The sequence below is a fragment of the Marmota flaviventris genome, chromosome 19 (genome assembly GCF_047511675.1).
Source record: "Marmota flaviventris isolate mMarFla1 chromosome 19, mMarFla1.hap1, whole genome shotgun sequence".
Taxonomy (NCBI): Eukaryota; Metazoa; Chordata; class Mammalia; order Rodentia; family Sciuridae; genus Marmota; species Marmota flaviventris.
In genome coordinates, this window is record NC_092516.1 from 15,077,956 (window position 1) to 15,093,891 (window position 15,936).

The 15,936-nt window shown below is 37.8% G+C and overlaps 1 protein-coding gene across 1 annotated transcript in view; it reads left to right on the top strand.

Annotated features, from left to right (window-relative positions):
• LOC114096938 (phospholipid-transporting ATPase ABCA3-like) overlaps positions 1-15,936 on the top strand; it is a 169,261-nt gene that overhangs the window by 100,258 nt on the left and 53,067 nt on the right. The window contains exons 16-17 of the mRNA XM_071605765.1: positions 1,628-1,757; positions 2,449-2,746. Coding sequence (XP_071461866.1) covers positions 1,628-1,757; positions 2,449-2,746 — 428 coding nt within the window. The remainder of the gene's footprint in view (positions 1-1,627; positions 1,758-2,448; positions 2,747-15,936) is intronic.

The following is a 15,936-nucleotide window of genomic DNA, read 5'->3' on the forward strand; positions in this document are numbered from 1 at the left end:
GATCGTTTAGCACTGAGTCACAGCACTTTGTCTGTGAGACGCAGGCGAACGGGAGCTTGAATTCAGCCGATCCGGGTTTGGTGTGTGTTCTGAGAGGCACAGACTGTTCGCCCCAGATCCACGTCAGCTCAGCATTGCCTAGTGATCCTTTCACGGCTTCACCTGCTTCCACCTGGACATGTCCGGGGCTCCGGGCGCTCCGCCGCCCCCTGCCGCTCCAGGTAGCCCTTCTCCCCTTTCTCCACCTGCCTCTCGGAAACTTTTTCTTTTGCAGCTGGGTCAGCGGCTGCGGGGAGCAGACCGCAGGTCGGGGCGGCCTCCCTTCTTTCACCTCTTTTGTTAGATTGATTCCCAAGTATTTTTTTTAGACATTATGAATAGGGTCGTTTTCCTAATTTCTCTTTTAGTAGATTCAACACTGATGTATAGAAATACATTTGATTTACGGGTGTTGATTTTATATCCTGCTATTTCGCTGAATTCACTTATTAGTTCTAGAAGTTTTCTGGTAGAAATTTTTGGATCTTCTAAATATAGAATCATGTCATCAGCAAATAATGATAGTTTGAATTATTCTTTTCCTAATCATATGCTTTTAATTTCTTTCATTTGTCTGATTGCTCTGGCTAGAGTTTGAATAGAAATGGTGAAGAGGGCATCCCTGTCTTGTTCCATTCTTTAGAGGGAATGCTTTTAGTCTTTCTCCATTTAGGATGATGTTGGCCCTGGACTTAACATAGATAGCTTTTACAATGTGGAGGTATGTTTCTACTATCCCTAGTTTTTCTAGTGTTTTGAATATGAAGAGATGCTATATTTTGTCAAATCCTTATTCTGCATCTATTGAGATAATCATATGATTCTTGTCTTTAAGTCTATTGATGGGATGTATTATGCTGATATGTGGTTTTTAAAGCATACCTAAGTCATCAACCTACTCATTACTTACTCATGTCAGAGTTTAGTAATATAGTCCAAAAAAATACTAGCAGAAAGTTATTGATAGCTCTATGGTTTATAAAATAATGTGCCTTTTCAAGTAATGTATTTTCCACCAGGTGTTTTACCACTTCTCCTGTCTCTAAATATGCTGTGATGTCTTTTTTCTTCTATTATTCTAACTAGCATTCCCCCTTTGGTTTATAACTACTTGTATGTATCTGCATTCTTCTCAAGTATCCACACCCAAAAAAAAACAGCTTCAAACATAGGCAGTAGTGGGAAATATAAGGACTTTTATCTAATTTTAAAACCTTACTGCTCAATGTCCCTGTCATTTTATAAAACAAAGAACATATTAAATCCTGAAGGACAGATATCTTTGATTAAAGGTAAGTCATTTAACTGAGTAAGTTCAGCTTAATGAAACAAAATGTATTGTAATTGTATTTCTCATGTTGCCTCAGAATGGTAGAAACCTTGCCATCAGTTGGCAGCAGTCTTCTGACTGGTTTATTGAGAACCACCATTATCATATTGCTCATGTGCAATGCTCCTGCCAATCCATGAGCAAGAGGACTCTTTCAAGTTTTAAACCTCATTTACCATTCCTTAAATAAAACAGATTGTGGCTATGATTAAAACTAAATGATCTGTGCTCATTTCATGTATGTGTGTATGTGTATAGGGTCAATAAGCTGGCAACTTCCCAAATGAGTATTCATGACCAAAACAAACAGCAGAGCCTGTCTGGAAGTTTTGAAAGACCAGTTTTTTCCAGTTTTAATGAACTTGCTACCATTAAATTTAATACTGGGGTAAGCATATTCACTAATATGTTTGGTTTACATATGTTCATGTAGTTTAATATTTAAATTTAAAATATGTTTGGAGCTTAGCAAGCCAAATATGGTCCAGTCTGTAATAACCACATTAATTTCCTCATGCAGGAGAAATGGGTTCTAGATAAAAGATTACAGCTGCTACCTTCAGCCTTATTATTTCTCAAAATTCTCTTTGAAAAGTTCTCATTATAAGTTTTCCCTTTGTTCAGTTTTGACTAGACCCAAGAACTTTGACCATTACATTCAGAAAATATTTGTTGATCAAATTAAGGACACGTTCTGTCTATGAACTAGAGTTCATGTATTATACCCAGGAGAAATATAATAGTTTATGGAATGTTTTTTTATAAAATGGAGAAAATAGAAAAACTATAGCTTAATATTAAATAAAAGATATAATTTGGATTTTCCAATCAGAAGTATTATACCATGTTAATAAATCATCTTAAGATTTTCAGTATAATCAGATTAGAAGCCCCATTTTAATCTTCACTTAATATCTTACACAAATAAACATCTTGTTTTCTTGGGCTTAGTTTAAAGCATAAATTTATATGTGTGTATTTTCACCATAAAATTTGAAACATTTAAACTAATGTATTTTACATGTATATCCTACTTGGGTCACTAACCATTGTAATACTATTTTCCCTCTTCTTTTTAGTTTCCACTTTACCGCCAGCAGTTTTGTTCCATGTTTATAAAAAGGGCACTTTTTAGTTGGCGCAACTGGAAGTTGATCTTGCTACAGATAATAGTAATTTTGGTTGTCACTACCTATCTCTTAATAGCTCTAAACTTCAAGGATGATTATATGCCTGCAAGAGAAATGGATTTGAGACATTATGGTCAAACCATTGTGCCTTACTCAATTTCAGGGAATTCTGGTTTGGCTCTGACTCTCATAAAGAAACTAGAGATTTTTCTAAAGTCTAAAAATCAAGAGCTACGGAAAGTTAAAGGTAAGACTCATAGAAAGGAAAGAGATTGCTGCTATATGAAGACTTTTGTCACTTGCAAAGAAAGGACTTAACTATGGTATTTAGTTACTCTTTTTTTTCCTCCTAATTACCAGTATCATAGAAGCAACTAAACTGGAGACAACTAGACATAAAGGTTAAAGACATTTTGGCTATAGGATCTTTTGGCTAAATTGCATAATCCCAGAGTGAAAATATTGTATTATGCAATTTTGCATTAGCGTTTTTATTTTGACCAAAATATAGATGTCTATCTGGGCTCTCACATGATAAGAATGTTGGTTCCAATAATTGAAAGCTGTCCTTTAGTATATTTGCCATTCTAAAAACAGATGGTTGAATACTTAAAAGATTGACTTTTCAGAACTAATTTTTGAAGGTAGTCTGTGTAACTAATTTTGTCCAAATGAATGTGTTCTCTGCATTCTCTTTATTATTGTTAAAATAACTCTCTAAGATACTTGATTAATTAACTTTTCTATTTCACAAATTACCCCAACACCTAGTATGTGGATGATTTGAACTTCGGGTAAGATGGAATTAACCAATATTCTCACAAAAAGAACAAAAATATTTGTAAAATATAATTTAAATCACACATTTTCAAAAGCTAGACATTAACCAAAAGCAGAAAACAAATTAGAATGTATCTATTCAAGAAAAATTATTGAACCTCTATAAGATCTGCATTTTAAGTTAGCACCATTCCCATCACCCTCCCTCACCAGCCATGAAAAGCCAGTAGTAGCCTTGCAATTAGCAGAAAGGACCCATCTGTTTCGAGCTCTGTTAAAAGCCCTATCCTTAGAACATTGTCAAATACAGAATTCCTGAAAATCTCTATTCCAATAACATTGTTACTATTGGATTTGAATCAAAACTAAGCTCTAAAAGATAAAAAATTAATAAAATAAAGCATTATTCTCAGGCCATTACTAAAATTAGTAGCAATCTACTGGTAACATCACCACAGGTGGCTAAGGCTGTGATTTCAACAGAGTCAGGCAAGAACCTGGCCAAAAATTAAAAAGAAATACCTTAAGAACTAGATAACCACAGTGAACTTTGAAAAGTTTTGACATTACAATGGTTTAAATGTTAGTATGTGTGGCCAGGAATGACATAGGAAAGGAGAATACCTCAACCACTAACCTCTGATGGATGTTGAAGACCTGTACAAGCATGAAGTAAAAGTTGACTCTTACTTGTAAATTGCCTAAGGCTTGATGGTCTGCCTTCATATACAGATCTACTTGACAAATCAAGGAAACTTACTGACTTAAAGCATTCAAGGACCTTGTTTTTTTTAATCACTAAATATACAGACCTGGGGCTGACATCTGTGAGCTAGGCATAAAAATGAAGGCCAGAATTATTTTCAAAAGTCTCTCAAAGAAATTCATGGCAGCATCCTGCTCAGAACATAGCATCTACTAAATTGATCTATATTAAGTCACTAAAATGAGGAGCAGCAACTTTAAAAAGAACAGTTATAACAAATATGGAGGGCAAAGGAATTAGTATATACAATATTTATTATGAATTTACACTTTTCAACAACAACAAAAATAGTTATGGGCTAAATTGTGCCACCCCAAACAAAAATTCGAATGTTGAAGTCCTAATTTCCAGTATCTCAGAATGTGTTTGGAGATAAGGTTTTGAAAAGGTAATTAAATTTAAAATTAGGTCAGTAAGAAAGACCCTAGTCTAGTATCACTGGTGTTCTTATAAGAAAAGGAAATTGGACATATATATGCATACATAGAGGGAAGACCACAGGAATACATTAAAAAAAGAAAGCCACCTAAAAACTAAGGAAAGAGGTTTCAGAAGAAACCAACCCTGCCATCACTTGATCCCAGATTTCTAGTCTTCAAACTGAGACATTCTGTTGTTTAAATGATTGAGTATATGGTATTTCTTATGGCAGCCTTAGCAAACAAATACATATTTTGATACCAGGAAATTGGATGCTGCTACAACAAATACCAAACAGTGGGGAACTGACTTTAGAACTAGTTATGGGGAGATGCTGAGAAAGTTTTGAAGTACACATTTAAAAAAAACCTAGCTAGTCTTAAAGAGGCTGTTGGCTGAAATATGAATATTAAAGGTGATTCTCATGAGGGCTAATATAGAAAAGAAAAATGTTTTCAAGAAAGCTATTATGGCCAGGAGCTGTGGTGCTTGCCTGTAATCCCAGTTGCTTAGGAGGCTGAGATGGGAGGATTGTGAGTTCAAAGCAAAAGTGAGGTGCTGAGCAACTCAGTGAGACCCTGTCTCTAAATAAAATACAAAATACGGTTGGGATGTTGTTCAGTGGTCGAGTACCCCCCAAAAAAGATAAAGCTATTATGTTAGAGGCATACTTACAACATATCATCATTAACATAATATTTGTAGAAATATGAGCACTAAGGGCTCAGTAATGAGGAGCATGTTGTTCAAACTATAGAAAACGCAAATCAAAATTGATTTCATCTCCAGTCAAAATGGCAATTATCAAGAAGATGGCCGCTGCGTACGGGGGTTGCTGAAGTGCTGAGCATGGTGCTCAGAACAGCGGCTTTAATAGAGATTTCGCACAGTCTGTTAGAGCTCCTTTCACCATTAATCTGTGGCAGACCACTTTGCCAAGCAGCAGGAAGAACAAAGAGATCGAAAAAGAGACGCTTGGCTCCCGGAGGCTTGGCTGCTCAGAGCCGCGGGCGCTTTGCTCCCATCTGCTTCCTCTTTCGCTTCGCTCCGGGCAGAGAAGCTGAGTGTGTAATCAGCAGTGGATTGTAAGTACCCGAGGCAAAGAAAGCTCAGTGCGCCCCGCCTTTTTTTTCTTTCTTTTTTTTTTTTTTTTTTGAATATTTTTTATACAGGGAGAGTTTGTGGATTGGGATTGTTGGCGGGGCTGTGGTTTCTGTGCCGAAAATCCACTCCGCGGGAGCCGCCATTTGCTTTCTGCTTGCTGTCTTGATGGCTCCGTATACATTGTCCGGCAGCCGCACCTAGAGGTTGGAGCTGGGCTACGTGCCGAGCCCTGTCCTCCGAAGGCTGGACTGCAGCCTCGAGCGCCTCGGTGGCCTGTTCGCCGCTGCACCTTCGGGCAGAGCCTGCTCTGGGGTCGTTCTGCACCCCCCTGCCAGGGGACCCGTGCTTCGGAGGAGGGGGACGGAGAGCCGCGGTGGCAGCCGCTTGGGCCCCAGGGGCCGGGCACCGGGCTGAAGAGCTGCGGAGGCCAGGGCGGCTCTGCTACGGTCGCACACGAGCGCAGCGCCCGTGAGCACGGCCCAGAGACGGAGGCGACGGCGGCAGGGTTTCATTCCTAAAAATCTGACTGGAAACAGAAGCAGCAGTTTGTATAATCCCAAGAACTTGCTTATGCCAGGAAGCTGTAAGGGCAACATGAATATTACTGAGGAGATCTAACATGGTGGCAGGCGCAGAAAGATCAAGTCTCTGACATCTTCAACTGCGCGGGCATAGGGAGCCGTAAACTGTCTAAATGCTGTTTGCTCAGGATCACTAGGCAATGCTGAGCTGACGTGGATCTGGGGTGTACAGGCTGGGCCCCTCAGAGCACACACACAGAGCCCGAATCGGAGGCAATTAAGCTTCGGTTCGCCTGCTTCGTGTGACTCAGCACTAACGATCCCACTGAAATAATTGGTCGGCCCTTAGGAACTTACAGAGGTAAAAGCCAACCGAGCCTTCATAGGCAGTGGCCACAGGACTGAAACGGGGATTGGGAGAGACAGTCAGGACCCACCCGTTGTATTGGTCACCCGGAAAAGGGAACGAACGGTCACCATTTGCATGGGAAACCACCATGGCAGAGAAATGGCGTCACGGGCGGAGGAGATAACTGCATTGAAACCAGTGCGACAGGTGTGTAATCCCCTAGTCATCTCTCTCCACACAGCGGGGAAACCTTAAGGGCCACTCCCAGCTCTCCTGTGAATGCAATAACCAGACCGAGGGAATCAGGAGTGGCGCGGGACTCGCGGCGCGGAACTCCCGGCTACCGCTCCCACCAGTGCTGACAACTGAGGGCTCTTGCACGAGCTACCGGGGGCGTGGCTACAGGAGGGCAAGCAAATTTGCTGGGGGATCTCAGCCCCAAGCTCTACAAACTTAGGGTCTGAGGGAGGCAAACAGGGAGAGTGAGCCCAGGTGTTCATGAAAACAGGGCTCCCAGGAGCAGCAGACCTGGCGTGTAGACAGTATTGTGGTGAGCGCCACAGGTGAGCACTGCCTGGCTTGAGGAAACACAAGACAAGGCCCTAGACACTCAGGATTGGAGACCAGCCCAGTCTAGGAGAAAGAGCTGCTGCACAGTGAATGCTTCCCACCTACAGAGAGGAGAAGCTTGGCCCAGTGGGCACAGCTCCACCTACTGGAAGAGAAGTTAATAGAACTCTAGGACTGCATTTTTTATTATTATTATTATTATTATTATTATTATTATCATCATTTTTTTTTCTTTTTCTTTTTTTTCTTTTTTTCCTTCTTTTTCTTTCATTTTCAATTTTTTTTTTAATTTTTTATTGTTGGCTGTTCAAAACATTACATAGTTCTTGATATATCATATTTCACAATTTGATTCAAGTGGGTTATGAGCTCCCATTTTTACCCCATATACAGATTGCAGAATCACATCAGTTGCACATCCATTGATTTACATATTGCCATACTAGTATCTGTTGTATTCTGCTGCCTTTCCTATCCTCTACTATCCCCCCTCCCCTCCCCTCCCCTCCCCTCTTCTCTCTCTGCCCCCTCTACTGACATTCGTTTGTCCCCCTTGTATTATTTTTCCCCTTCCCCTCACTTCCTCTTGTATGTACTTTTGTATAACTCTGAGGGTCTCCTTCCATTTCCATGCATTTTCCCTTCTCTCTCCCTTTCCCTCCCACCTCTCATCCCTGTTTAATGTTAATCTTCTTCTCATGCTCTTCGACCCTACTCTGTTCTTAGTTACTCTCCTTATATCAAAGAAGACATTTGGCATTTGTTTTTTAGGGATTGGCTAGCTTCACTTAGCATAATCTGCTCTAATGCCATCCATTTCCCTGTAAATTCTATGATTTTGTCATTTTTTAATGCAGAGTAATACTCCATTGTGTATAAATGCCACATTTTTTTTATCCATTCATCCATTGAAGGGCATCTAGGTTGGTTCCACAGTCTAGCTATTGTGAATTGTGCTGCTATGAACATCGATGTAGCAGTGTCCCTGTAGCATGCTCTTTTTAGGTCTTTAGGGAATAGACCGAGAAGGGGAATAGCTGGGTCAAATGGTGGCTCCATTCCCAGCTTTCCAAGAAATCTCCATACTGCTTTCCAAATTGGCTGCACCAATTTGCAGTCCCACCAGCAATGTACAAGTGTACCCTTTTCCCCACATCCTCGCCATTTTATTTGTTGATGTTCTTTTACTTTTTTTCAATGTTTCTATTTTTTTTTAATTTTTTTATTTTATTATTATTATTATTTTTAATTTTTAATTTTCATTTTTTTATTATCATTATTATTTTTGTTAAATTTTTTTCTCATCTTTTCTTTCTTTCTTTATTATCTAATCTTTGTTATTTTTGTTCCTTTTGTCTTTTAATTTCTTTTCAATTTTCTTATTCCCCCTTCTTTGAATTCTACCTGCCTACTCTCACTCTCTTTAGTGACTTCTTCCCTTCCCTTCTAATATCTTTCCTCCCAAGCATCAAATCTATAAGAGTAAACAGAAACTCAGCAGTCAAACAGAACAAGAAGTAACATGAGCAGCATAAAAAAGCAAAGAAGAAAAGGAGTACAAACAATGAAGGACAGCCTAAATATTCAGGAGGACCTAGAGTCAGCAGAAAAATGATCATATAAAGAACTCAAGGAATAGCTTAGACAAATGGAATGGAACCTTAAAGAAGATACGAGACAGCAAATCCACACAGTGAAAGAACACTTTGAAAATGAATTACATAAACAGATAAAAGAAGAAGTTAAGCATCTTTATCAGGAGATAGAGATTATAAAAAAAAAAAAACCAAACAATAATTCTAGAAATGAAGGAAACGATAAACCAAAATAAAAACTCAATTGAGAGTATCACCAACAGAGTGGAGCAAGTAGAAGCCAGAATATCAGATAATGAAGACAAAATATATCATCTTGAAAAGAGCCTAGCCAACTCAGAAAGGCTGGTTAAACACGACGAGAAAAACATCCAAGAGATATGGGATAACATAAAAAAACCAAACCTACGAGTCATCAGGATAGAAGAAGGTACAGAGATTCAAACCAAGGGAATGAGTAACCTGCTGAATGAAATAATTACTGTAAACTTTCCAGAAATAAAAAAGGAAACGGATATACAAATTGTAGATGCATACAGGACACCGAGCACACAAAATCACAGTAGACCAACGCCAAGACACATTGTTATGAAGATATCCAATATACAGAACAAAGAGAAAATATTAAAAGCTACAAGAGAAAGGAGGCAGATTACATTCAGGGGTAAACCAATAAAGTTAACAACGGATTTTTCATCACAGACGCTGAAAGCGAGAAGATCCTGGAACAACGTATTTCAAACACTGAAAGACAATGGATGCCAACCAAGAATTCTGTATCCAGCAAAATTAAGCTTCAGGTACGACAACGAAATAAAAATCTTTCATGATAAACAAAAGCTAAAAGAATTTGCAGCCAGAAAACCAGCATTGCAAAGCATCTTGAGCAAAACAGTAAACGAGGAAGAAATGAAAAACAATAACCAAAACCATCAGTGGGAAGTGCCTCTATAAAGACAGAGGGCGGGGGGAAAGCTAACCATGGAGAAACAAACTAAATTAAAAAAAAAGAAGAAGAAGAAGATAAATAATCAAACATGGCTGGAAGTACAAGCCATATATCAATAGTAACTCTAAACGTTAATGGCTTAAACTCTCCAATAAAGCAACATAGGCTGGTAACATGAATTAAAAAAACAAATCCAACAATATGCTGCCTCCAGGAGACACATCTGATTGCAAAAGACATACACAGGCTGAAGGTGAAAGGTTGGGAAAAAATATACCACGCACACGGTCCTCGTAAGCAAGCAGGGGTGGCCATCCTCATATCGAATAAAATGGACTTCAAGACTAAATTAATCAAAAGGGATAAGGAAGGACATTATATACTGTTAAAAGGAACCATTCACCAACAAGACATAACAATTATCAATATTTATGCACCAAATAATGGTGCTGTGACGTTCATAAAACAAATTCTCCTCAAGTTCAAGAATCAAATAGACCACAACACAATAATTATGGGTGACTTCAACACACCTCTCTCACCATTGGACAGATCCTCCAAACAAAAGCTGAATAAAGAAACTATAGAACTCAATATCACAATCAACAACCTAGACTTAACTGACATATATAGAATATATCAACCATCATCAAGTGGATATACTTTTTTCTCAGCAGCACATGGATCCTTCTCAAAAATAGACCATATATTATGCCATAGGGCAACCCTCAGTAAATATACAGGGATGGAGATAATACCATGCATTTTATCTGATCATAATGGAATGAAACTGGAAATCAATGATAAAAGAAGGAAGGAAAAATCCTACATCACATGGAAAATGAACAATATGTTACTGAATGATCAATGGGTTACAGAAGACATAAAGGAGGAAATCAAAAAATTCTTAGAGATAAATGAAAATACAGACACAACATATCGGAATCTATGGGACACAATGAAAGCAGTTTTAAGAGGGAAATTCATCGCTTGGAGGTCATTCCTCAAAAAAAGGAAAAACCAACAAATAAATGAGCTCACACTTCATCTCAAAGCCCTAGAAAAGGAAGAGCAAAACAACAGCAAATGTAGCAGAAGGCAAGAAATAATTAAAATCAGAGCGGAAATCAACGAAATTGAAACAAAAGAAACTATTGAAAAAATTAACAAAACTAAAAGTTGGTTCTTTGAAAAAATAAATAAGATCGACAGACCCTTAGCCATGCTAACAAAGAGAAGAAGAGAGAGAACTCAAATTACTAACATACGGGATGAAAAAGGCAATATCACAACAGACGCTACAGAAATACAGAAGACAATTAGAAATTATTTTGAAAACCTATATTCCAATAAAATAGAAGATAGTGAAGACATCGATAAATTCCTTAAGTCATATGATTTGCCCAGACTGAGTCAGGAGGATACTCACAACTTAAACAGACCAATAACAATAGATGAAATAGAAGAAGCAATCAAAAGACTTCCAACCAAGAAAAGCCCAGGACCGGATGGGTATACAGCGGAGTTTTACAAAACCTTTAAGGAAGAATTAATACCAATACTTTTCAAGTTATTTCAGGAAATAGAAAAAGACGGAGCTCTGCCAAATTCATTCTATGAGGCCAACATCACCCTGATTCCGAAACCAGACAAAGACACCTCAAAGAAAGAAAACTACAGACCAATATCTCTGATGAACCTAGATGCAAAAATCTTCAATAAAATTCTCGCGAATCGGATACAAAGGCACATCAAAAAAATTGTGCACCATGATCAAGTAGGATTCATCCCTGGGATGCAAGGATGGTTCAATATACGGAATTCAATAAATGTTATTCACCACATCAATAGACTTAAAAATAAGAACCATATGATCATCTCAATAGACGCAGAAAAAGCATTCGACAAAGTACAGCATCCCTTTATGTTCAAAACATTAGAAAAACTAGGGATAACAGGAACTTACCTCGACATTGTAAAAGCTATCTATGCTAAGCCTCAGGCTAGCATCATTCTCAATGGAGAAAAATTGAAGGCATTCCCCCTAAAATCTGGAACAAGACAGGGATGCCCTCTATCACCACTTCTATTCAATATAGTTCTCGAAACACTGGCCAGAGCAATTAGACAGACGAAAGAAATTAAAGGCATAAAAATAGGAAAAGAAGAACTTAAATTATCACTATTTGCAGATGACATGATTCTATACCTAGAAGACCCAAAAGGGTCTACAAAAAAACTGCTAGAACTAATAAATGAATTCAGCAAAGTGGCAGGATATAAAATCAACACGCATAAATCAAAGGCATTTCTGTATATCAGCGACAAAACCTCTGAAATGGAAATGAGGAAAAACACTCCATTCACAATATCCTCAAAAAAAATAAAATACTTGGGAATCAACCTAACAAAAGAGGTGAAAGATTTATACAATGAAAACTACAAAACCCTAAAGAGAGAGATAGAAGAAGATCTTAGAAGGTGGAAAAATGTACCCTGTTCATGGATAGGCAGAACTAACATCATCAAAATGGCGATATTACCAAAAGTTCTCTATAGGTTTAATGCAATGCCAATCAAAATCCCAACGGCATTTCTTGTAGAAATGGATAAAGCAATCATGAAATTCATATGGAAAAATAAAAGACCCAGAATAGCAAAAGCAATTCTAAGCAGGAAGTGCAAATCAGGCGGTATAGCGATACCAGACTTAAAACTATATTACAGAGCAATAGTAACAAAAACAGCATGGTACTGGTACCAAAACAGGAGGGTGGACCAATGGTACAGAATAGAGGACACAGAGACTAATCCACAAAGCTACAACTATCTTATATTTGATAAAGGAGCTAAAAGCATGCAATGGAGGGAGGATAGCATCTTCAACAAATGGTGCTGGGAAAACTGGAAATCCATATGCAACAAAATGAAACTGAATCCCCTCCTCTCGCCATGCACAAAAGTTAACTCAAAATGGATCAAGGACCTAGATATCAAATCAGAGACTCTGCGTCTGATAGAAGAAAAAGTTGGCGCCGGTCTACATATTGTAGGGTCGGGCTCCAAATTCCTTAATAGGACACCCATAGCACAAAAGTTGATAACAAGAATCAACAAATGGGACTTACTTAAACTGAAAAGTTTTCTCTCAGCAAGAGAAACAATAAAAGAGGTAAATAGGGAGCCTACATCATGGGAACAAATTTTTACTCCTCACACTTCAGATAGAGCCCTAATATCCAGAGTATACAAAGAACTCAAAAAATTAAACAATAAGAAAACAAATAACCCAATCAACAAATGGGCCAAAGACCTGAACAGACACTTCTCAGAGGAGGACATACAATCAATCAACAAGTACATGAAAAAATACTCACCATCTCTAGCAGTCAGAGAAATGCAAATCAAAACCACCCTAAGATACCATCTCACTCCGGTAAGATTGGCAGCCATTATGAAGTCAAACAACAACAAGTGCTGGCGAGGATGTGGGGAAAAGGGTACTCTTGTACATTGCTGGTGGGACTGCAAACTGGTGCGGCCAATCTGGAAAGCAATATGGAGATTCCTGGGAAAGCTGGGAATGGAACCACCATTTGACCCAGCTATTGCCCTTCTTGGACTATTCCCTGAAGACCTTAAAAGAGCGTACTACAGGGATACTGCTACATCGATGTTCATAGCAGCACAATTCACAATAGGAAGACTGTGGAACCAACCTAGATGCCCTTCAATAGATGAATGGATAAAAAAAAAATGTGGCATTTATACACCATGGAGTACTACGCAGCACTAAAAAATGACAAAATCATAGAATTTGCAGGGAAATGGATGGCACTAGAGCAGATCATGCTTAGTGAAGCTAGCCAATCCCTAAAAAACAAATACCAAATGTCTTCTTTGATATAATGAGAGCAACTAAGAACAGAGCAGGGAGGAAGAGCAGGAAGAAAAGATTAACATTAAACAGATACATGAGGTGGGATGGAAAGGGAGAGAAAGGGAAATTGCATGGTAATGGAGGGAGACCCTCATTGTTATACAAAATTACATATAAGAGGTTGTGAGGGGAATGGGAAAATAAACAAGGAGAGAAATGAATTACAGTGGATGGGGTAGTGAGAGAAGATGGGAGGGGAGGGAGGGGGGATAGTAGAGGATAGTAAAGGTAGCAGAATACAACAGTTACTAATAGGGCATTATGTAAAAATGTGGATGTGTAACCGATGTGATTCTGCAATCTGTATTTGGGGTAAAATTGGGAGTTCATAACCCACTTGAATCTATTGTATGAAATATGATATGTCGATAGCTTTATAATGTTTTGAACAACCAATAAAATAAATAAATTAAAAAAAATATTAAAAAAAATAAAAATAAAAACTTGATAACTTTTTATCAGCTCTAAAAAAATGGCAATTATCAAGAATACAGATAATAATAAATGCTGGCAAAGATGTGGAGGAAAAGGTACACTTATTAATTGTTGGTAAGACTGAAAATTAGTACAGCCACTCTGAAAAGCAGTATGGATATCAAAAACTAGAAATGGAATCACCATATAACATAGTTGTCTCCCTCCTTGGTAATTATCCTAAAGAACTAAAATCAGCATACTATAGTGATACAGCCACAGCACATCTGTGTTTAGCAGTACAACTTGCAGTAGCTAAGGTATGGAACTAGCCCAGGTGCCTGGCAACAGATGAATGTATACAGAAAATGTGGAATATATACACAATGTAATTTTACTCAACCATAAAGAAGAATGAATTTATGGTATTTGCTATTAAGTGAATGGAACTGGAGACCATCATGCTAAGTGAAGTAAGCCAGACTCAGAAAGTCAAGGGTCAGATGTTTTTCCTTATATGCAGAAGCTAAACCAAAATAAGAAGAAAAAAAGGTTGGGGGTGGGGGAGTCCCATGAAAATAAAAGGGACATAAGTGGAGCAAAGAAAGGGAATTGAGAGAAAGGGAGGAGGGACAGAAAAGAGAGAAACAGTGGAATGACATTGACCAAACTATATTATATGCAAATATGAATATACCCCAGTGAATTTCATCTTTATATGCATATATAAAGTACTGATTTTTTTAAAAAAACTGTAGGCATAAAAATAGACACATAGATCAATGGAATAGAAGACACAAAGACATCCCACACAGATATAGTCATCTGATTCTAGACCAAGGCACAAAAAACATACTTTGGAGAAAAGACAGCTTTTTAACAAATGGTACTGGGGGAAACTAGTTATCCATATGTAGAAGAAGGAAATTCTAAGATATACTTGCTGTCAGTGACCTCCTTAATAGGACTTCTAAAACTCAAGAAATAATACTAAGAATTTATAAATGGAATATTATCAAATTAAAAAGCTTCACAGCAGAGGAAACAATGGAGTGAAGACAGAGCCCATAAAATGGAGAAAATATTTGCTACCTACCCTTCTCACAATGGATTAATATTCATAATATATAAAGGACTCAAACTTATCAGGAATAAAACAAGTAGCCCAATAAATAGTTAAATGAACTAAGTAGACATGTCTCAAAAGAATAAATACAGATACCCAACAAATATATATGGAAAAATGTCCAACATCTTTAGCCATCAGGGAAATGCAAATCAACATTACACTGAGATTTCATTTAATTCCAGTTAGAATGGCCATCATCAAGAATAAAAATAATAAAAGATGGGCTGGGGCTGAGGCTCAGCGGTAGTGCACTTGCTTGGTATGTGTGAGACACCGGGTTCAATTCTTGGCACCACATATAAATAAATAAAGGTCTATCAACAACTAAAAAAATATTTTAAAAACAACAACAACAATAATAATAAAAGTTGGCAAAGATGTTGGAAGAAAGGAATATTTACACAGTGTTGGTGGGATTACCAATAGGTACAGCCACATGTAACTCAGTATGGAGGTTCCTCAAAAGACTAGGAATGGAAGCATCATATGACCTAAATATTCTACTCCTCAGTATTTATCCAAAAGAATGAAAGCCAGCATACTAAAGTGATATATAAATACCTATGTTTATAGTAGCATGATTCCGTAATAACCAGGTTATGGAACCAGCCCAGGTGTCCATCAGCAGATGAATGGATAAAGAAAATGTGGTGCATTTATGTGTGTTTATGTGTGTTTTATTCAGCTATAAAGAAGAATGGAATTTTGCCATCTGCAGGAAAATGGGTAGAACTATAGAACATTATGTTAAGCAAAATTAGCTAGATTCAGAAAGTCAAGGGTCATATGTTTTATATGTGAAAGCTAAAGAGAATAATTTTTTTAAAGGTAGCTCATGAAAATATAAGGGAGACCAGTAAAGGAAGAGGCTCAGGGAAAGGGAGAAAGGGAGGAAAAGAA